Below are 24248 nucleotides of genomic sequence, written 5' to 3'. Positions count from 1 at the left end.
ATCTTTTCTACAATGACAAGAATGTCTTCCTTTGACAAATATTTATGGAGTACCTACTATGTGCTGATACCATTATATGCTCTAGAGGAACTGAGGTGTACAAGACAACTTAGGGTGAGGGCGAATAAGCAGGTAAACAATATCATTTCTATGTATCTACATGTGATGTGAGAGAGTCTGTGTGAGAGATGTTACAATTGAGGGTCGGGAAAGTTCCCTCACGGGAGGTGATAGTTGAGCTGAAACATCAGTGACGAGTGGATACCATGGCCAGTACCTCTCAGACTTGCAACATTTTTTTTTTTTTGACAGGTAATCTTTAATGAGGCCCTCCTTTGTGCCTGTTATAACATGTATGACAATTACACATGTCCCAACTCATCTTTCTCAACAATGCTGTGAGATATCTTTTGTTATATATATTTTTATTGATAAGACAGAATTAATATTTGTTACATCAATAATTTTTGTTGATAAAGAGACAGAATTACTTGACCAAAGAGGTCAGTTAATTTAGGAAGACCACCAGCTAGTGATAGTGGGAAAAGAATGGGCACGTGGGCACTGGGGCTTCAAAGCGTGCATTCAGTGATTCAACGGCTACTTAATGAGCACGTACTATATTCCAGGCACTGTACAGTTAGGGGCATATTTCCTCCTCCTTCGCTTCCTCCTCTGCCAATACTTAGTGAATATTAAATAGAATCCATGCATGGTACAAACTTTTAAAATAGTCTCTTTTGGGGGGTGATGGGACTTCTGTATCTTGATTGTGGTGGTAGTAATTAAAGGTCTGTATGAATTTGTCAAAACTGGCAGAATTGTACACTAAAAAGCGTAGGTTTTACTGTATGTGAATTATACTTTAAAAACACCTTGACCCCCATCCCTCCACCTCCACCTGCGCCCCCACCCCCATCCCAGCTACTAGCAGCAGGGGGCCTTGAAGTGCTTCCTGCCCCTAACTTCTGAGACAGGTGAGGGAAGAGCCTTTGGGGGCGGGGCAGGCCAGGTGCTGCACGGGAATTGGCCCCAGTGGGTCCGCGGGGAAGCAGGGAAAGGGAAAAAGTAGGCACAGCCAGGGTGCGGGGGAGGGATGGGAAGGGCCAGTGGACCGCGGGGCGAAGCCGCGGAGGGCGGGGGGATGCCGGGAGAGAGGGAGGGACCTGCGGGCGGGAGAGCGAGAGGCACAGGGAAGGGAGGAGGGGAAGGCGTGCGCTGCACAGCGAGCCCGAGGCTGCGAGGCGGAGACTCCCCGGCCACCGGCCGCCGAGGCTGCCCGCCCAGGTGACCCGCCCTCCCATCCGCGGTGCGGACAGACCGACGGAACACGCTGAGTGCAGGCGGCGCCCGGCCATGTTCAGCCGGAGCTCCCGGAAAAGACTCTCCAGCCGCTCGGTGAGTGTCCCCCACCAGAGCGGGACAGATCTCCGGGTGCCCCTGGGCCGCCGCGGGCGCCCCTGCCCGGTCTCCCTGTGCCCGGCGGCCGCGCACCTGTGGCCCCAGGTAAGCCGGCCCCGCGGGCGGGCGGGCGGGCGGAGGCTTGGCCGGAACGAGAGGGATCCAAGGCACAGAAGGGGTTAAGTCCGGATTCCCAGACCCGGCGAGAGGGAGACCAGAAACTGTGGCCCGCAATGTCACAGTTTGGGGGCGTCCCGGAAAGCCCCCTCCCTCGCCTCTTCCTTTAAGACAGATCATAATCCCACCACTAAAGCGCCAGCGTCCAGCTTTTTGGATCTTTAGCCGCGGACTTGACTTGGGTTTGTCTTTTGGGGTGCCTAGGGCTGCCCGGTTCTCAGGAGGACCAGCCTGGTCCAAGGCGAGCGTGCCACGGTCGCTTCTCCGGGAACAGAAAGGTCTTGCTTTTGTTTCTTGGAAACCCGGTGACCAAGGTGTCTCGGGGAGACAAAGCCCCAGCCATGGCCATTTTTTGGTGGCTTGGTGGCCTACGCCAGAGGCAGCCTGCCTGGGTCCGCACACCCTTCCCCTGGCAGGAGACCACCCCGGGCCACCAGCAGTGTCCTACCCCATATCCCCCCTCAGAGAGGAACATGGGAGTCAGATCAGATGAGGAGGGGTGGAAAGAGCAGGGCGTCCTGCCCGGCTCACAAGTGGGGCTTTGGAAGGAGCCTCTGTGGTGGAAACATGTTGTGTTGTCTTTTTGTTTTGAAGTTGACTGGACTGGGGCGGATAGAGAGAGGCCAGCCATGTAACGCCTGTGGTGACCAGTGCCCTGGGTTTGCCTTGCATAAATGGAGGTAGGACGCCTTAAATCTGATTTCTAAAGACAACAGGTCAGGCGGGCAATATGGGCAATATACGTATATGTACGTGAAAAGAAATATGTGCACACACGCATGTTTTTCTCCTTTCGTCAATCTTACTTGTAAGCCGCATGAAAGAATGCAAAGGCTGTTCCTTTAAGAGTGAGACTACATCTGCTGCAAATATTGAAGGTGGACGTGGTGGCCAGACACTGGGGGATGCAGGAGAGCATTTCCCTGATGTAAGAGTTTTGGGTCCCTTGTACCCACACTCTGTGTATCTAAGTCACTCAACCTCACACAATTCAACTTGGGCATGGAATTTCCAAGTGCCACAGTGCAGCACTTGTAGGATTCCCTGGCCTGGCTGGTGTTTTCCAATTGTGTTTTTAATTCAGCCCCTGTAACTCTGGGTCCCAACCACAAATCCACCACTGCCCGCCTGCGCTGTGTCAACCCTCTTCGGTGGCCAGATGTTTCTTATTAATGTGCTGTGAATGTTGACTTCCAGGCAGCCCCAGCATGGATTGGAATGATTATGTTTGGGAGACAAGGGATCTCGGTGCCCTCCCAATGTATCTGGCTGCTGGGGCTCTGGTTGGAAAAAGTTGGGGCACAGGCTTGTCGGCTCTCAGTTGGATGATGTAAAGAGGTGGATCCTTCTTAGCAACTTCATGAAAAGCAAAAACCAGTGATAGGAGAAAATTCTCCAACATCATAACATGTTCTCTCTTTGATTATTGCATCCTTTTTCCTTTCTCCACCACTCCTGTGCCTCTTTGAAGAGGGCTGTTTCTGGATTCTAGGGAGAAAAGCCTTTGATCTTTTTTCCTCCCTTTGTGCATGCTTCTCTACTTTCTCCCAATTGGTAATGTGTGCTGGGCACCCAGTTATAAGGAAACTCCCAACTGGCTCCTTCAGAAATTAAATGCTTTTGTTCCTGCCTCAGATGGGTCTGGCAGCCTCTTTGCCTTTGTTTCAGGGCACTGAGCGCAGCCCTCTGGCTCCCGAGCATTTAATAACTTCTGTGTCAGAGGCAGGGCCAGCTGACCTTATAAATATGTAATGGACAGACATAGGCTTCCATCAGTTGTGCCAATGTTATACCCCTTGTGTGTCCCAGATGTGAATGTGGGTGATACATGGGAATAGATTTAGAAGCCTTATTTTGTCAACCAAATCCAGGATATGGAACTACAGATCTAGTCTTTTTTGATCCATCTTGTGCTGGAATGGTGGGAAAAGCAGAGTGAACAGGAGAGTGATTTTCAGCTTCTCTCCTATTCTGGAGCATTTGTGTTAACTTCTGACTGGAGGCCCGTGGAGTAGTTGTACAGTTTGGGGGTGTACCTGACACCCCCACCCCACATCAGTCTGTGTGGCCTCTGACCTCAAGTCAGTTATTTACTCTCTCTAGGTCTCAGTTTCCCTAACCATTAAATGGGAATAGTAACTTACCTAATGGTGTGATTGTAAGGATTAAATGAGATATTTGAAAACGCATTGTTTGCCCAGTACCAGGCACCCAGTAAATATTAGCTACTTTTGTTCATTACTTTTAGCTTCCTCTCAACCGCTGCTCAGAAAGAAACATACCTAGCCTGTCTGAGGCTGCTGGATGTCCAGGTCACTTTAGACTTTCATGACCACTTGCTTCTTGGAGACCCTTAAGCCATTTTAACCCAGCTGACTTTGTGGTAGGGAAACAAGTGTTTTATTTTCAGCCCATTATGGAGCTTTCTCTTGGAAAGAGACCCTTTCATTAGGCTGAGATAGGTTTTCATGCCGAGGCAGTTTCCTCACTAGCAGCAGAAAGGCTTTCCTTTGACTCATGAATGGGGTTTTTATGGTGTTTCCACCCATTGCTGGAAAGGAAGCAGCGCCTTGCTTTTGCTCCCTCCTTACCCCCCTTGGGTATACTTTCAGGTGACCTTTTGGAGAAGAGGCACAATCACTTGTGGGTTACAGCGCAATTTCTTTTGGGCAGTTTGAAATATACAGTATGCTCACTTTCCACCCCTCTGACTGGAGAGACAGTTGTGCCTGGACAGGAGGAAAAAGCTGGCCTGACAGGCTGACAGACTGCCTTCTGTCTGACCCACGGACAGTGAATTTCCCTTACCCCAGAGTACCAATGCACTTGAAATATCACCACTCGTTGGCCTCTCAACTAGCCTCTCTGCTTCCACACTGGTCCTGCAGTGCACTGTCTACACAGCAGGCATCTCCTCAGAGCAGAACAGAATGGTGTTACTGCCTCCAGCACAGAGGCATTCAAGTTGCAGGGAGGAAGTGTGCTGTAAACAAACTGTGCTTCCCCCTCTGGTGTGGAGGAGAGGGCTGGGGCTTTGAAGTCCAGACAGAGCTGGACTGGTGTCTTGCTCTGGTTTTGACAAGCTGTGTGAGCTTGGGCAAATGACTTAGGCTCCCTGAGTTCCGTTTTTCTCAGCTGTCAAACTGGGATCTCTCTACTGAACAAATATGTGAGTGCCTGCTTTGTACCAGGCACCCTGCTGGTGCTGGGGATACAACAAAGAATAAAACAGACAAGATTCCTGCCCTCATTCAACAAATGATTATATTTTAGAGAAGGTCAGGAAAGGACTCTGAGGAAGTGACATTTGAGCAGAGACCTACAGGCAGCGCGGCAGGCGGGTCCTGTTGATTCAGACCTGGGGAGGAACCAGCAGCGTCTCCATCTCCTGGAAGCTGGCTTCCTGAGTGAGCCCCAGCTTTAACGAGATCCCCAGCTGACCTGTGAGCACGTTGAAGACTGAGAAGTGCTGACCGGAAACACCAAGCGCAGTGTCCGCGTGTGTACAATTGCTCTCCGCACTTTGGGGCTTCCTCTGTGTGAGGAAAGATGCCAGCAGGGAGTCTGGTACACTTTATGGGGATTTTCCTGAGTTATCATACACTCTCCCCATTTTTATTGTCATCCACACCTTTAGGTGGCAAATGTGGGGAGTTTTTGTAGGATTTCTAAAAAAGAACCACAAGGATTTATGTGTCTTGAAGAACAGAGGGCTCACAATTGTCAGCCAAAGTGATCTCCACCACCTTATGTAGGGAAACTGAGGAGCAAAGGTGGGTGCTGCTCCCTTCAGGTAACCTAGCCCCTAGTAGCAGCTCCGCAGGACAGCCTAGGACAAACGCTGCAGTGGCGGGACCGTGCAGGGAATTTTCATTAAGAGGAAAATTAAGGCATCTTCATGGACGGCAGCCAGAACAGAATCATTAATAACCGAGCACTTAGTGTGCTGTGCTATGAGATGGCATTCTGAGTGGGGGTTAATTGGGCTTGCTTGTTTGCTACCAGATTGAGCAGGGAGAGAAAAATGGCCATTTTTACAGTGCCCTTTGAATGCCTAGGCACTGATAAATAAAAACAGTAATAATAATACCCAAACAGCATCAGCAATAATAACAGTGAGTGCTTATTCTGTCCAGAGCTGTGCCTCCCTGTTTTGCATACATTTCTTTTTAATCCTCACCAAACCTTATGAAGCAGATGAGATCATTTTCCTGATGAGGAAACTGAGGTTCAGAGCTGCTGGGGTTTGCCTTTAAAACCCAGGCGGGTTTCCTTGTGACTCACCATCTCTTGTAAATTGTCTGTTAGACAAAGGTCACAAACTAGAAGGCCTTGGGTCAAATCCAGCTTGCAGATGGGTTTTATTGGGTCTGCACAGTATGGTAAGTAAAGGGGCTTTTTCTAACCTTAAAACCCAGGTTTGCAGCTCTCTTGGAAAAATCCAGATATGTTGTAACATGGGGCCTCCTGGCCTCATGTCAGTAACTGGCAGGACACAGCACTCTCGGTTTAGAAGGAAGGGTGTGACCTCGGCTCACCATAGTCTCCCACATTCCTTCCAGTTGCATTCTAGGACTTCTTCAAATATTTAGGTTGTCTGTCGGGTCCCGGAAGTGATTGGAGCTTGCAAATCCTGAGTGGGCATTCTCATCTATCTAAATATGAGTTAAAAAATAGTAAGCTTCTGTCATATTAGCTACCATTTTTAAAGCATTGACAATGCCCAGCAAGTGTTTTACATCCTTCCTATCTTTCACTTACAACAGTCCTCGGACATGGTCGCAATTATTTATATCCATTTTAATGGACAATGAAACTGAGTTTCAGAGGGTTAAACGACTTGCCTCATGTTCTACAGCCAGCGAGTCAATGGTATTCAAAATTCTGGGTTCTGGATCAGGACTTCTCAGACTTGGCTTGTGTATGAATCGCCAGGGGATCTTGTTTAAATGCAGATACTGATTCAACAAGCTTGATTGGGGCCTAAGATTCTGCATTTCTGACAAGCTCCCAGGTGCTGCTGCTGCTGTTGTCCAGGCCCACACTTTGAATAACAACCGTCTAGATCAAGGGTTGGCGAATGCGACCCTTCTGCTTTGTGTGATTGGTTCACAAGCTAAGAATGGTTTTTACATTTTTAAAGGGTGGAAATAAATCAAGAGAGTATTTCATGACATATGAAAATTATATGAAATTCACGTTTCAGGGCTTATAAATGAAGTGTTATCCGAACAAAGTCATGCCTGTTTGTTAACATATTGTCATAGAGTTGACTTGTCACAACAGATTATATGGCCACCAAAGCCAAAAACATTTACTACCTGACCCTTTAAGGAAAATATTGGCCAACCCCTGGCCTCTATCTCTATCTAGGGGAATATGCAAATAGCTTCTCTTCCTTTTAGAAGAAAGGAATCTGAGAACCTTTTGGAATCAAGGCTAGAGGAAACAACCACTCCCACTTGGATGAGAATGGTGCTCAAATCAAAGGCAACCATAGAACCGGGGAACAGACCAAAGCCATTTCTAAAGGGCATGGGGAGATGAGGCTTGCAAGACCAGATCAATGAACCGCCAGTGGATTCTAAGCTCCTTGTAATCCCTTTAATGGTTCAGTTTTGCTGATAAATGTAGATTCGACTCTAGCATTAAAAGGCGGGCTTTCAGAGCAAGCCTCCTGGAGTTGTACTTTCATGAGCAGCTGACATGGAAAGCCCAGAGCAGTGGTAGCTTTGTGAGGTCGTTTTAATTATGCAAAGCGGTCTGTCTCCCCACAAGGGCTGCCTTTCCAGGCAGGATGCTTTGGTGCTGTTGCTCCAGCAGTAGCGCTCCTGGGTCAGCCAAGACTGCGCGCCTTGAAAAGCATCTTTCCTTAGTTGCCCTGGCAATTGTGTTGATTGATGACCGAGGCAGTAATGTGGGGGAGATGCCGGCCTGGTTTCCTTTAGTGGATTGTAATTTGGCTACGAAATGCGTTCCCACCGATTATTTTACTTGGGGAGGAAAAACACTCTGTCTCAGTCATCTGATGTGCCAAGAAAAGGGGGGGAAAGTGGTGCCTGTGTGTACGCGAACATGCGCTTAAGACTTGGTAGGCAAAGTACCAAGGTAGGCCAAGATACTTTTGCAGCTCAGAAGGTTGCTGCGTGGCTCACTTTATGTCACTTGCATTTGATAGAAGCTGAAACACCTTAATCAGGTTTTTCCCTGGAGGAAATATATTAGTTCATTCCAATATATCTGTATCGTCTCTGATTTGAAATAAGACATGGCTGTTACAAAAGATTTAAAAGTCACACACATACACGCACAAAACATACACAGCGCAGAGAAGAAAACCCTTAATTATACCTTTGAGAGCAAAGGTCAGCAAATTATAGCCTGTAGGACAAAATCGGCCTACTACCTGTTTTTGTACAGCTTACTAGCCAATAATAGTTTTCAAATGGTTGGGAAAAAAAATCAAAAGAAGAATAACATTTTGTGGCACATAAAAATGATATGAAATTAAAATTTTAAGTCCATAAATAAAGTTTTAATGGAACACAGCCATACACATTCATTTAGTGTCATCTGTGGCCACTTTCGCTGTAGCAGAATTGAGTCCTTAAGCCAGCCCTCATAGTCTACAGAACTGAAACTATCGTGTTTCCCTGAAAATAAGACCTAGCTGGTCAGTAAGCTCTAATGTGTCTTTTGGAGCAAAAATTAATGTAAGACTCAGTATTGTATTATACCCAGTATTATATAAGACCTGGTCTTATTTTACTATAATATAATTTTACTATTTAATATATAATTTTACTATTAATATAAGACCTGGTCTTATAGTAAACTAAGACCAGGTCTTATGTTAATTTTTGCTCCAAAAGACGCATTAGAGCTGATGGTCTGGCTCCGTCTTATTTTCGGGGAAACACGGTATGTACTGTCTAGTGTACAGAAACAGCTAAAGATATATGTTATTTATGTCCTGCAAATTATGGTTTATTAACAAGATTTTTACAGAAAATATATACTCTGCATATGGTCTTTTGTAGCTTACTTAGAAATACATTTTGAATGTTTTTACATTTCAGGCAAAAAGGTCTAATACACTTACTAGCTTTTTGAATCCCGTGTATGGATTATCACTGAATTAAAATTACTCATGGCCACTTTGGTGGTTTCCCATTGTTCCTTATATACTATACGACAATAGTTTCTCTCATTCTACAGCCTGCCAATGTGAAGCTCTTGTGAAATTGTCCCCCGACAACGTGGTGCCAACATCCACTCCTATTCTTTAAAAAATTTGAGTATATCGGTGTGTTCTTTGGGCTGAAACTTTGAAACATCTCAGCTTGTTTGGCAACCTTGTAATTAATCCTTGTTTAATCACCCTGCATAGCAATTTGTACCTGATGAATAGTAAGGAAACACAGAGCATTGATGTCAGTCATCTTGCTTTCAAAATACATTTATTTGTCTTTAATTCTGAAAGTGACACCCACATTCTGTTGAAAGGTTGTCATTCAACCTTATGTTTCTGTTGCTTAAGGTTGGTGGGATGAGGGGGAAGCTAATCAATTTGTTATTTTGTGGCCTCTGGTTTAATAAGCTGGAAGGTTATCCTTTAACTGTGATAAATGAGTACCCAGAAGGAATTCCCTGTGGACCGAGGGAGCATTTCCTACAGGGAATGATGCCCAGATCACTGAGCATTTTGAGATCAAAAGGATTCTACCTGCCTTGCGTATGGGAGAGCCATGGGGGGTGATCTCTGGGGAGAAATGTGTATTTCCAGGCAATGTCATAAAAACTTCTGGAAGCTTGTAAGGGCTTATGTGGGAGTATTACAGCGGAGTGGTTAAAGGGACAGGCTTTGAAGACATTTTGCTGGGATTGTAGTCTTGGTTTTTACTGAGTATTTTTGGGAAAGTGTCTTCATCTTTCTGAACTTTTCTTGGTTTTCTAATCTGAAAATGGAAATACTGTTACTTATTATGAGCTTATTTTATGAGGATTAAATGGGAAAATGCATGAAATGTATCTCTTTGTGCATGGTGTATAGCATGGGCTTTATGTATGTTTGTGGTTGCAAGAAAGTTTAATGGAAACAAGATTGGATAAAGAGTAAGAAGACCTGGTTCACGGCCCTGGAAATTGTGGGTTCTGTGACAGAGAAGTCACTTCCCCACCATGAGCTGTAACCCTTGATATGTTAAATGATGATTCTTTTCTTAGGGACTTAGCTCAGAAGAGATAGTGGGTTCCTTATGTGGGTGTTTGGATTCTAACGGGATGAGACTTCCTGATGGAATAGCAGATTCATACAGCCCATCACACGCTCACTGGGGCCATATACACTTGAGATGAAATGGAACTTAGAATTGGACCCTGTACCCTCACAATCTCTTTGATTAAGTGAAGTGTGCATATGATATTTGTAAAAACAATTTGCAAACTCTAACAAGAAGACAGCATTTAAACTCTTCCCCTGGGGTCCGTATATAAAAAGGGACCTTTTTTGTGCCTTGGGCCTTCCCAGTGGACCATGAATATTCGTGTCCAAGATGAAAGCTACACATCATCAAGGCAATAGTTAATCTACAGAGGGTGCCCCAAAATGAATACACATTCTAAGAAAGGAAAAAACTATTAAAATTGTAATACAGTATATAACAATAATAAAAGATGAATACAAGTCATGTGTATTCATCTGTTTTCACACCCCAGTATTTTACCCAACCTTGCTTAATAAGTATGAGGTTTTGTGACTTTTGGTGTGCCATGCTAAACACTTTCATTTGCATGATCACCATTCCTTACGCAGAAGCTCTCTTTTCTTTCTTTCTTTCTTTTTTTTTTTTTTTTTTTAAGATTTTATTGGGGAAGGGGAACAGGACTTTATTGGGGAACAGTGTGTACTTCCAGGACTTTTTTCCAAGTCAAGTTGTTGTCCTTTCAATCTTAGTTGTGGAGGGCGCAGCTCAGCTCCTGGTCCAGTTGCTGTTGTTAGTTGCAGGGGGCGCAGCCCACCATCCCTTGCGGGAGTCGAGGAATCGAACTGGCAACCTTGTGGTTGAGAGCCTGTGCTCCAACCAACTGAGCCATCTGGGAGGCAGCTCAGCTCAAGGTGCCGTGTTCAATCTTAGTTGCAGGGGGCGCTGCCCGCCGCGGGAGGAATCGAACCAGCAACCTTGTGGTTGAGAGCCCACTGGCCCATGTGGGAATCGAACTGGCAGCCTTCGGAGTTAGGAGCACAGAGCTCCAACCGCCAGAGCCACCGTGCCCGCCCAGCTCTCTTTTCTAAGTCGTGACAGACAAAGATATTTACACAATATGTGAACCCAAGATCATACTCTGGAAACCCCTAAAAGAAGATCTGGCCTGTATCCATATTTTTTTGAACAATGTACGATATTTAAAACTTTAATTAATTGCCAACATTTGGTATTTTGTATTTAAAGAAAATCACATTCGGAATTTTCTCTGGAATAATGAAAATTTGTGGCAACTCTGGGCTTAAATTCCTTCCTCTTTTTAGATAGAACACTAAAGTTCAGATTTTCCACAGTCCCCACCATTCCCTATCGGGTTATATATGGCCTGCCTCACTCGTTTACATTACTGGTTGGCTGCTGTAGATGTCTGATTTTGAAACTACTGATTTGAAGAAGCAAGTGAGTGAATATATGCGACTGGAAGGATGATATGAATGACAATAAAGCTGCCACTTGGCAGGAACCACTGTGCTGAGCAAGTCACCAAAGCAGCTAAATTCCCTGTCTGGGAGATGCTATTTGGGAGGAGATGACATTATTGAGGACCTGCTGTGTGCTTGGCTTTCATGCATCAATGCATATCATCCTCAAAACATGACATCATCCATGTCATTCTCTGAGGCACGTATTTTATCTTTGACTTTTTAAATATGAGGAAACCGAGGCTTAGGGCAATTAGGTAACGTGCCCTAGGTCACACAGATAATAAGTAGAGTCAAGATTTGCAACCAGATCTTCAGGGCTCGAGATCACAGGTTTTTTAATCAAGAGAGAGTGTTTAGCTCTGGCATTTTGACTCTCCTGGTCTAAATATAAAACTATACCTTGGGGGAAAACAGCGTCATATTCTCAATGGCCTGGGGATGAGATCTGACTGTTGTCTACAATGAACCAAATGTCTGAAGAATCCTAAGCTAGTTGGTTTATTTGAGATTGGGGTCTTAAAGGTGAAACTCCTATAAAACCAGAGGGTGTGATGTTGAGCTTATTGGGTTGCCCGAAAGGTGAGAAATTGAATCAAATACGATGTGATTTCCAGTAGGAGACGACTGGCAATTTTCTAGTCAGATCTGCATACATAAAGCGGGCTCCATTCAGCTTGTTTACAGCTCTGGTGTTAAAATTGAGCAATCTGGACAGTTTGTGAAGGGCGGGGGTTGTGTTCAGAAATGTCATTTGCATGTTTCCTAGAGGAAACCTCCACAAAAGGGATCAGTCAGGGAAAGGAGTTTACAGCTTATCCCTTCAGCAGCCAACTTGAAGTCTACAAGCTAAAAATAAACAAGATGGTCATTATCCAGTCTTTGGACCCATGCTTTTTAGCTTGTGCTCCCCAAGGCTTTACCTGACACCATGTTGCAAAACAGACGCAAGCATATTTAACCGTTGGAAAGCATTTAATGAGAGCGTTATTTGATTTTATGTTTGGTAAACTACTTGGTGATGCAGAAACTGCTTTCACAAGTCTTAAAAACGGGCTCATTATATGTACATGTAACACCCAGCGCGGGTCTTCCAAGTTTAAGTGCTGAGGAATTAGGCCTCCAGGGGACTTATTAAAAGAATGCAGGTGTTTTCTTTCTTCAACACACTATGAAATTACTCTGATAATATAATTTCTCAAAGTCTTTTGTTCCCAATCAGGCACCCAGGAGCGCTCCTGTCATTTGCATCCTTGATGACTCTCTGCCTTTGGAGCTTCTCCAACGATTTATTGAGTTGTTTGGAAATTATGACAGGCTCCTTTCATCTATATGAAGCCAAAAATTTGGAGACAATAGATAACTGGGGAATACCTCCACTATCTTAGGTCTGGAATATGTGAAGCCACGGGAAAGACACATGAATATGTTTTTCTGGGTTCTGGGAGGTGGAACAATTTAATAGATGTTTCCAACTGCTAGGGATTTCAGATAATTTTTTTTCTCTTTTATATTTTCAAAATCCTGGTGATAACAGCCTTTTGAGGCAGGTTTACTTCTTATTTTAAATTAATTTTGATCAAATTGTTGGATGATAAATGTGCAGTGTAGACAATTTGGAAAATTCTATTTTGAAAGTCGAATGATTTGGAAAAAAAGTATAACTCCATCACCCAAAGAGGAGTATTCTTAGCATCAGTGTGTGAGTTCCATCTAGTCTGGTTTCTTTACTTAGAGTTTTACGTAGTTGTATTAGTTTTCTAGAGACATTGAAACAAGTTAGTGCACACTGCGTGGCTTCAAATAACAGAAATTTCTTTTCTCACAGTTCTGAAGGCTAGTAATCCAAAATCAAAGTGTCAGCAGGGTTTCTTTCCTCTCGAGACTCTGAGGAGAATTTATTCCATGCCTCTGTCTCAGCTTCCGGTGGCTTTTGGTACCCCTGGGTATTCTTGCTTGGTAGATGTGTCACTCCCATCTCTGCCTCTGTTATCACGTGGTGTTCTTCCAGTGTGTCTCTGTTCCTTTTCTTGCTCTTCATCTATAAGGACTGACCATTGGATTTGGGCCCTCCCTAATCCAGGGTAATCTCATCTCAGAGTCCTTAACTGAATTACAATTGCAAAGAGACCCTTTTTCTGAATAGATCCCATTTAGAGATTCCAGGTAGATGTCTCTTTTGGGGCACCACTATTCAACCCATTCTAATCATTATGGTAATAAAGCATAGACAGTTTTATATTCTTAAGCAGCCCCACTAGGGCTTCTAACTGTGTAATTTGTAAAACTACACAGTGGCACCGAAGGGTTGGGTCTAGATTTGGGGGCACCTTTGTTGAGAATATGCTTTACTTGTCTTTTCTAGGCAGTTAAATGCTTGCAACAGGAGGGGATTGTACAAGCTGCCATTAGTTGGTGGGATTTGCTACCATATTGATGAATTCAGCTGTCTGAATCAGTCAACCCCCAGGTCACCCTATAAAGTCCATCCATCTTCTTTTAGCCTTTGTTGGGGATGTATAGGAAATGAACTGGTAGTCTGTGGACAGTTATTTGTGGGAAGAGCTTTTGGCCGTGGAGCCTTTTAATTAATGTCTAGGTTTTATAATTGATTCATTTTTAAAGGCAAAAAATTAAAAAAGCTTCTTTAGAAAAGAAGATTCTTCATAATCCTAGAAATACAAACTATCTCCACAAAATCCTGTCAGAGTTAATTCACTCTACCCCTCTCCACTTCTGTGTAAACACAGTCAGAAAAAGTATGCCATTAATTGTACTTCCCATTCCCTGATTTCTGTTACATCCAGTATGAATGGATCTAGGCTTTTCAGAATAAATTATCTGAAATAAAAGAAAAGCGAATTATGATTTTTTCATTATCGTCGTCATCATCATCATCATATTAGCTATCATTAATTGAACATTTACAATATGCCAGGGATGTTAGATTCTAAGCATGTTCCTTATAGTCTCTTATTTAATTATGGAAGCCCTTTTTGAGATAGATGCCATTATTCACATTGGTTTCCTGAAGAAACTGAGGTGAGGCAAGTTTAAGTTACTTCCCCAGGGTCCCACAGCTGGTTAGTATTGAAACCAAGTCGAGAGCTTAAGACTCTGACTGTAGTTTGGGCTCTTAAACACTATATTCCTGGCTCTGGAGGGATCTTACAGACTCTAAACATCGGTAGGGCTGTTCCCCTTCCCCTTGGAGTTTCCCGTTCATTAGATCTCAGTTGGTGCTAAGAACTTACATCTGATAAATTAGGTGCTGCTGTTAGTACTGGTCCAGGGAACAGAGTTTGAGAACCACTGGTCAGCACCATAGCCCAGCTTTCTAGTGACATCAGGGAGACCAGATAAACAGGATTGAACTGGGCGTCCACTTGAGCAGTCCACAAGCTTTCTTCCCACAAAGCGGTTTAGAAAGGATTGGTGTTGATGTGGAGGGCTAGGAGTTTCCATTGGAAAGAGAATCCCAGCCTGCACTTAAGCTGTAGTACAGTCTTGTCCGCCTCCTCTTTCCTCTCACTTACGGAACATGGAGTTGAAACTTTTTCATCAACTGGAAAGCTGACCCAGCCAAGGTCTGCTAGCTGTGAAGACGACTGGAGAGTAATGCAAGGTTCTAGCCCCACCAGATAGTAAAATCCATCGTATGGCTTCAGAAAGGAAAACAGTGCGGAGCTGGAGTAGGAACAGGTCCCGGGGATAGAACAGAACGTTTCCCAAACTAGATGGAAGTCGTTGTGACTTGGTGGTACATGATAAAGGGAACGTGTAAACGCAGTGGGGGAAGGATTCAGGATGGTGCTAGGACAAGCAGCTTTCCATTTGGAATAACAAGAGGTTAATCGAAAACTATAAAAATATTTTATTGTGGATGAATGTTTTTACAAATTTGGAAAGTAAAGGACATATCTAAATTCAAATGTTTTTCCTTTTTCTCTCCCTCACTCTCTGCCCTCTAGCCACACTGGCCACCTTGCTGGTCCCCAAACTCATTCAGCATATCCCCACATCATACCATCTGCCTTTGCTGGGACCACCCCCCCTAGGACTGGCTCCCCCAGATATCCACAAGGTTTGTTCCCCGACTTCCCTTCTGGCCTCTCCAATGTCATTTTCTTAGAACAGGGTTCACTGCCCATCTTAACATAGTAAGTACTCCAGTCACTCCTTTTTCCCTTCCTTTCTCTTAGGTTTTTTCAGAGCACTTATCAATACCGGGCATCCTATTTTTAATGGCTCACCTGGATTTTTCTGCCCTAGAATTAATTACTTTAGCCTACACAAGAATTTAGACTTCATGAGGATATTTTGGTCCATGTCTCTTGTGTTCAATTCCCCAACACTCAGAAAAATAGCTGGTGCATAGCAAAAATCCCACCAGAATTTGTTGAATGACTGAATAAATGAATGGATGATATGAAACTCAGAAGTCGTAAAGGAAGATGGATTATTTTGACATGAATAACTTAATTAAAATTGTCAGATGAAAAATTGAGAAAATTATTTGGAACATGTATGATATACAGAGGCTTACTTTTGAAAATACGAAAACAGCTCTAACTAATAAGAAAATACAAACAACTATTAGAAAATCGGGCAAAGGATCTCATCATGCAGATGTATGAGAAAGTATCATTTGTTTTCTTAATGATGTTACCATTTCTAATGTTTCTGTTTATTTGTGAGTCCAATATAAAGAGCTGTTAGAAAATTGTGTAGCATGGTGAAATCTGTATTCAGTGAGCTATAGCATGTCTTTTCCTAGGAATTATTAAAATAGTGTATATACTTTTATGTTTTGGGCTAAGCTTTAGTCACTTCATCAAGGAGATTAAAAGACCTCTTAAGATTCCCTAGGATTTGGAATTGTCCATGGGTGTAAACACAATCCAGAGCAGTGATAGTGTGATTTAAAAGATGACAGAAAAACAACTATAAAACTACAACATCAAAAAAATCACTTCTGCATCTCAGGATGTGGGCATTTGGTCACTCATGGCTGCTGTTTTGTTTTCTTGTCACAATGACTTGGAGTGCTGCTATGGGCGTTTAGTGGGCTGGAGACCGGGAGGTTGAACATTCTGCAGTCTGGGAGACTGTGCCCTCACCATGGAGGTGGTCCTGCCCCAAATGTCAAGGACATTCTTGCCCAGTGAGAAGCTGTGGGAAGTGGTGCAAGCAGCAAATGCCTTTGAGAAGTGCATAGTGCACATCTGACGTTTTGAAACTTCTCTGCACCTCAGTTTCTCTCATCTATAGATCGAGGGAGGGAGGTGATAGAATCAGGAAGGGCTCTGTCGTCAACAGTGTGATAGCGTTAGTAGGGCTTTTCTGCTGACGTAGCCAACTGAGGAGGTTTTTGGCAAGAAGACATTTAAGGGAACAGAAGTGCTTCACTCAATGCCCTTGCTGGAGAAACCCCAAATCTCTCCATTTCCTCTGTAAAACATCCACTATGTAAGTCCCTCTTTAGGATGCTCTCACTCTTCTGATCCCTCTAGTTGGTTTGTAGAGTTGCATATTTACCAAGAGTGGACTTGTTTGTTCCTAAACCTGTTTATGCCAGTAATACCTGCTATAATTACATAAGTTACCTTCATAAACCCATGAAATATAATGCGAAAAGAGAGTTGTTATTTTTATGAAAACTAAGCTAAATGCCGAAAATACCCCAACGATGAATACTAAAAGCAAACTAATTGAATTAGGTTCTGGGCAAAACAATTGTAAAAGATTGGGAACAAGGCAGAAATTGTAGAAGGAACTAGTTTTTTTTTGACATCTTTAAGTTCTGACACAGGTCTAAAAAAAAACCCAAACTGGATATTGAAGAAGATGCGTTATAGGTGTGTTTTATGTGTGAAATATAAGGTACTGTGATCTGTAAACCCATATGCCAAATCTCCTGTCCCATTATAAGTGAATGTATGGTTATGTATTTCAAGAAAATAATTAAGAAATGTCTGTGTCATTATTTTGTGATTCCTTAATGTGATAGACACTGCTGGTTGTCTCCACGTCTATTGTCTACTTATTCCTTAGAAAGATAACCTTCAAAATATTGTCTGGCACATAGCTTGAGAATTAAGACATTATTCAGCAGCCCTCCTTGCTCCTAGGGGTTGCCATTTAATTAAATTCTAGGCGAAGACATATAAGTAAAAATAATAAGTACAATTTCTGGGAAGTGCTTTCCAAGGGAAAGCATGTACCTTTGTTTCTCTGCCTCCTGCCCACTGGAATGTGGATGTGATACTTGGAGCTCAGGCAGCTGAATTGGACCATGAGGTGGAAGCCCTGTGTTGAGAAAAGCAGAACAAGACAGGCAGTGCCTGGGTTCCTGGTCACCATAGAGACACCGCCTTGGACTACATAATTCCAGACTGTATTTACATGAGAGGGAAATTAATTTCTATCTTGTTTAGGTCATTATTATTTGGGATTTTCAGTCATCCACCGCCGAGTTTTATCCCAGCTTAACTACAGATGTTGGTTATGTTGCGTAAGAGAGGCTCTATTATACTGGCAATGGCCCAAGGGTCAAGAATTAATTTTGACTATTTCAACAGATGTCCTAGAACTGTTATTTCTATCCGTAATGTACCCACTGTGTTCTCAGTGGTTGAAAATACAAAATTGTTCTTTATTTTTAGGAGTACTTGCTACGGGCGCATGTGCTGTTCCAGAATATACTGTTCTGAGGCAGGGATGAGTTCATCTGAAACCTTGACTTTTGATGAAGTTATCAGAGTAAATTGAATTACATGTGGTTATAATAGATATTAAAGAGGGAGTTCCCCCCCCCCCACCCATTGTTCAGTCTCTCAGTGAATCTGCACCATTATTTATCAAGGAATAACCTGGAACATTTCAGGAATGTCATCATGTAGCACTGATTTCACCCTTGGAGAAAGTGCATATGCTGTTTCGGAATGCATTTAGAACTGCTTATTTTAGGATTAAAGGGTATAGAATGAAGGAATACGATTAATCCCTTTGATAGCCCCTATCATTTTACCAGCAGACTAAGCAGAGGGATTGAGTTCACATTACATACGTGAGGAAGTATGCCACACTGCTACTGTATGTGAGTGCGGCAAGGGCGAAACCTTATCGCCTTTGTGTGAACAGAAAACGGCATGTGCCTTTTTAACCTCTCGATTAAATAATCACCATCCGAGAACTTTCCTAGCTGAAAAGTCCGCCCTGTTGGTTGTATCCCAGGATAGTTTTGTGTGAAAGTCTTTACGCTGGAACAACCTTTCTGATGGTGATTCCTGACCAGCTTTTTCAAATTATCTGAGAAGAATGTTAAATTGATAATAATACATGAGAAAAAATTGGGTGGCATTTTGGGGTTAAGTTTTCATAAGCTAGAGGAACACAGTGTGAAATTGATTTATAAAAAGCTTAGGGGAATTTAGTCATTCAAGAATATTTATTGTGTATCCACTATGGCCTCACATGCCTCGAAATACAGTAAAAATGATATAAATTTATATATTTTAAATTAGTTGGATGTCCTTTCTTGATACATACACATACATATAGGTATGCATGTATGTTTATACATATGTCGGTATGAATATGTGTGCATGTGTGTATATGTACATGTTTTGTTTGATGTTTCGTGTAAATGGTGACAGGCCATAGATACTTCCCTTTTGTCACTTAACAATAGATCTTGGAGAGCTTTTAATATCAGTAAACATGAATACCCTTTAAAAAAGACCATCTAATATTCTGTTATTAGCTGTACTATAATTTATTTTTACCAGTTCTCCACTGATCATTTAGGATGTTTAAAATTTCTGGTTGTTGCAAGTGGTGCTTCAGCAGACGTTCTTATGTGTAGCTTGTCGTTGCTTTTATGTGTGAAAATATCTATAGGATAAATTCCTGGGAGTAGAATCACCAAATCAAAGGGTATGTGCATGATAATTAAATGCATTTTACTAAATGGAAAACAAAAGTTTGTTTCTAAAGATGTATAGATCTATCAATGTGTAGCAGGATAGAAGACTACTTTCAAATGGCTGAGCATTTAATGTCAACAAACTTTGTGGAATGCTATTTAAAACATTGATTTTTTTATTGTGGTAAAATATACATAACTGGAATGCCATCTCTGTTCATTACTTTGATTTACCAACCTCAAATTTTTATAAAACCACTAAATTGGATTTAACCTCCTTATACTAAGACAGGAGCTATTAAATGATTTTATCCTGATCGAATCTCTATGAGACTAAGACACACCATTCTTATTATATGTAGGGACCGACCTGCTGTCACTGAGAAGCTACTGAGTTCGGGTGTATCAGGATGTGCGACCATGTTCTGCCACAAGGTTGGGTGGGAAGAGGCTGGGTGCTAACGATTTTGGTGCTGGTCTGTCCTGCCCCTCATTTTTTTCCCATCTCATCTTTGGTTCCTGATGTACACTTCCGTAACAATCAAGGGTTTAAATAAATTAGGGAATAAAACCCCTCTCCCTCATTCTTCCCATCACGCCCTCCAGAAAGGTTTCATTAAATTAAGTCTTGAATCCAGTTTGAAAATCACAGGTTAACTGTGTCTGGAAACATTTCTTTTCTCTCTTTATCTCCCCCATATCACTGTTTTCCTCCAAGCCCCTGTTATTTCTAGCGTCAATAGCTGCCCTTATTTCCTAACAGAGCTCTCCAATTCCACCTTTGTACCCCTTGAATCCATTTTCCACACAGCACTAGGATGCAAAGAATAGTTCTTATGAAATATTGAGCAGATACAAAAATATTGATAAAATATGTATAAGGCGTAAACAATAGTGATGCAATGGACACCCGTGAGCCTACCACTTGGCTTTAGGAAAACAAACCTTGTTATTATCTTTCCGATTCTACCCTCTTCCCCCCTCAGAGGTGACCACTCTCCTGAATTAGGAGTTTATCACTGCCGTGCTTTGCTTACTAGTTTTGCAACCAATGTGTCCCCTAGTAGTATTTTGTTTGCCTCTGCAGGTGTTCTTTTGGGGTACATGTGCAAGAGCTTCTCTGGAGCGTGTACCCAGGAAGGGCCTTGCCAGGTCATGGGGTGTGTACCTGGGACTTGACTAGATAAGATTTGTTGTTTTCCAAAGAGGTTTGTGTCAGTTTCTACTCCCATCAGCAGGTAAGGTTCTGCTTGTTCTCATCCTTGCTCACACTTGGTTTTGTCCCCTTAGTCCTTTTACAGGTGGCTTCCTGGAGTGTCCTCTGCCATGTATCCCAGAAATGGCTGTCTCTCCTCTCCTCCTCCAGCACTCAGTTTAAATGTTACCTTTTCAGAGCATCTCTCTGACCATAATCCCTCTAGCCCCAAAACTGTACGCTGTACAAGGGCAGGGCCCATATCTATGGTTCATCATTGTATTCCTCAGGGCCTAGCAGAGTGGCTGGCACATAATAGGTGCTCAATAAATAGATGATGAAATGAATAAGTGGCTGAATGAGTCGAGTTCTTCAGTCCTTTCCAGTCTAAATCCCCTGTCTAGTGAAATGAAATCAGGACACGAGGAAGTTAAAGGGAATCCACTCCATGTTTGCCTTAGGCTTCAGGGCAACTTCAGGAAGGGGCTGACATCAGAAGACCTTTCGGGAGCGTAGATGGTACTCTACTTCGGGAGAGTAGCTACGCTACTCTGGTGGAGCAGAGCATTCCTGACACGGACACCAACAATGACGTGTGTTTGAAATAAATGAGCAAAACTTGCTTGTCTTCCAAGAAAGAAGGGTGGGTGGAGGTGTTCTTGGGGGTACACAATGAACCTATATTCCAACCAGCATTAGGTGGGGAAGAAAAAGTAAGTGATCCCGGAGAGAGGCCTGGGGAGGTTTGATTCTGGAGTCTCAGTTCCCAGAGTGGACCTCTGAATTTGCTTGTGGGTGTTTTGTTTTTCAGGGATTGAATCCGTTCCATCCTTAGGGGTAGCACATTGCCTCGGAGCTAAGGCTGTTCAGAACTGGGCAGTGCCACTGCAGGCCTGGACAGATTGGGTGGGATTGGCGTGTCGTTGTTGCAAATTAAGGCAAGGAGGTCCCCAGACTGCTATCCATAAAGAATGAAATCTGTTACACAGAATCACTGACAGCCAGCAGAGCACTTTCTCATACATAATCTTATCAAATTGAAATGGGAGGGAATTAATCGGTGCCTGGTATTCCTGGGAAGTCCCAGCAGCAGGGACACCACATGGGGGGTTGATTAAAGGCTCAGGCTGGACTGGAAGTGTGCTCATTGAGTAGCTCTGTAAGTGGGGGCATGCCACTTAGCTTCTCTGTGCCTCTGTTTCCTCATCTGTAAAATGAGGCTATCTGTACCTCTGGAACATGTTTCCTGTGAGGAAAAATTGATGTTCTGAAGGGTAAGCACTTGGCATAGTGTCCGGCACATGGAAAGTTCTTGAATTTTTTTCTTTTAAAGAATTGTTATTTTGTACATGAGGGCGTGGGGGATACACAAAGGATCTTGACTTCCTGGAGGATGCAGTGGAAACCAGGCCCAGATCCCAGGTCTAGGCTGAATGAGTCAAGTTCTTCAGTCTAGGGACTCTGTGCCAGTGGTCTTTGGACCCACGACTCTCTCCAAATAGCTCAGCTATCTTAAGCCTCTCTTAATTAAACCTTTCTGTGAATGGGGCCACTCTTATTTTTTTTTAAAGTTTCACAAATCTTCCTTTTTTGTTCCGATACAGCCTTAGACACCTCTGATTGAAAACGGAGGGATTAAGACAGAGCTATGGGCAGCAGCCTGTAGGTACACGTCACTTGGAAGGAAGATTGTTAAAAAGGAAGCAGGAAGTGAAGAGAGGGTAAGGAGAGCTGCCAGAGCCTCCGCTCCTGTTGCAGAAAGGCTGGGGGGGGCTCTCTGTGGCCCTGAAGCCAAGAGGAAGAGCCTTTTTTGTGAAAAGTGAGTTTAGTGTGCAAAGGATGGGCAGGCTGACTTGTGATAATTAGTGACCCAGTGGAGCAGAAAACCCCTCTGACGCGGCTTGCTCCCTGCCAGCCCTGAGATCACATCCTTCTAGTGGTTCTTAACTGGAAGCCCATGGATGAAATTCAGAGCACCCCTGAACTTGGATGGGAAAAACTTCACATCTTTGTTTCCCCGACCCCTATTTGAACTTGAGTATTTCCCTCCATTATGAAAGGGACAAACCACAGTAATTGCCTTAACAATACCTGTGGCTTTGTCACCAATAAAAATCCCAGGTGTCTTTTTATCGCATACAAGTCCTGGAAGTCATCTTGAAATATTGTTTGCTTGGAAATTATGCAGCTTAGAAATGACAGTAGTCACCAGACTTGCTGTTAGGTCTATATATATGTTCCTAGATCTATTCTTGCCATATATGCTAAGTTATGCACATTATAACAAATATAAAACTTACATTTATAACATACAGCTTATATTTAGGACTGCATAATATATATATAACTTACATACTATATAGCATACTGTCACTCTGTTCCCCCGAAAATAAGACCTAACCGGAAAAGAAGCCCTAGCATGATTTTTCAGGAGGACATCCCCTGAACATAAACCCTAATGCATCTTTTGGAGCAAACCTTAATATAAGACCCGGTCTTACCATCGGGGAAACATGGTAGGTTGGTTCAAAACTAATTGCGGTTTAAAAGGTTAAAAATAATTGCAAAAACTGCAATTACTTTTGCATCAACCTAATATATATCATATACACTAACATATACGAAGGACATAAATTGCTACATCAAATTAAAGAATATTTTAATAACTATTGTCATGTAACTGGTTTCCTTTATAGTCTGATATATTTCATTTATTCCTTTTACTTTGGGAAGGGGTTTGTGGGCTTCACCAGATGCCCGAGCAGTGTAAGGCAGATGAAAGAGAAGAAGAAAAATGCTGATATTTGTTCTGCAGGGAGGGGAGAGGAGACACGGGAGGAGGTGCTGCCTCAGGTATTTTTGTTGTCTCTCTTTAGAAGTCTGTGAACACAGTAGAATTGATGGCTTTTCTTAACGACACTGTTTCGTCTTTATTTTTAAATCAAACATTGTTTTTCACAAAGAGAAGCATTTTGCTGTTCAGGGACTTGTACCCTCACTGAAGTGTTTGTGAAGCGTTTCTTCTCGGATTCCCTTAGGATGGTGTCGAAAGGAGAATCTCCGGAGGTGTTTCTGCCGTCCCTCCTGCTCACTGACAAGCATTGCACACTCACCAGCATGCCTTTCAGTTTCCTCCCTTTTCCCTTCACTGCATGAGAAACACTTTCTCTCCAACCCTCCCCCTCCCTGATCAGTGTTTGAAGGGGGAAGAGGGCGAAACCGGAATTCTCCAGGCCCCACGGAGAACAGCTTAGGAAACTGCTCCGTGTCACGATCCGTTCACTTGGGAAGGGACCAGGACTGGTAGCTCCCTCTGTTTCTCCTAGGCAGTACTGCTTCGAACCGAGCTTCCCAAAGCCAGCCATGTATGTGCTCCCTCCATACCGTGTGCCATATCTAGGTACCTTCCCTCTTGCTATATGTAAGTACACGTAAGTTAACATCTGTAAAGTGCTTAGAGCAGTGTGTGACATAATAAGCACTAAGTAAGAGCTGCCTATCAGAATTAGTGATTGTTGACTTACTGGTTTTCTTACAATTGGCTTTTAAAAATCAAAATGAATTTAATTTAGGAAGGAAACTAGTAGATAATAGGAGTGGGGAAAAGACAAGTATAAAAATGGGAAGAACCAGGATTTCAGAGAGAAAGGGCTGAACTCCAAGAGCAGGGAGCAGAACTTCCTGAGCCAGGGAGAAAGGGGGGACAGCAAGCCAGGTGCCTCATCGCAAGGGAGGTGGTGGGGACAGGAGAGGGGCTAGCGGGACCTGGGGCGTCCGACTGTCCGTGGGGATCCAGATCTGAGGCCAGGGCAGGGCAAGTTGGATTAGGGATGAGAGAGGGAAGGAGTAGAAGCGGGCTG

General features: G+C 43.3%; 1 protein-coding gene across 1 annotated transcript in view; it reads left to right on the top strand.

Moving 5' to 3' along the window:
• Positions 1–1326: 1326 nt before the first annotated feature.
• The window catches only part of PRICKLE2 (prickle planar cell polarity protein 2), a 332204-nt gene continuing 309282 nt past the window's right edge, over positions 1327–24248 (top strand). The window contains exons 1-2 of the mRNA XM_033132503.1: positions 1327–1398; positions 2173–2258. Coding sequence (XP_032988394.1) covers positions 1357–1398; positions 2173–2258 — 128 coding nt within the window. The 5' untranslated portion in view covers positions 1327–1356. The remainder of the gene's footprint in view (positions 1399–2172; positions 2259–24248) is intronic.

The sequence above is a fragment of the Rhinolophus ferrumequinum genome, chromosome 17 (genome assembly GCF_004115265.2).
Source record: "Rhinolophus ferrumequinum isolate MPI-CBG mRhiFer1 chromosome 17, mRhiFer1_v1.p, whole genome shotgun sequence".
Taxonomy (NCBI): Eukaryota; Metazoa; Chordata; class Mammalia; order Chiroptera; family Rhinolophidae; genus Rhinolophus; species Rhinolophus ferrumequinum.
Note: the sequence above shows the minus strand (reverse complement) of the source record. Positions and strands in the feature narration are given on the sequence as shown.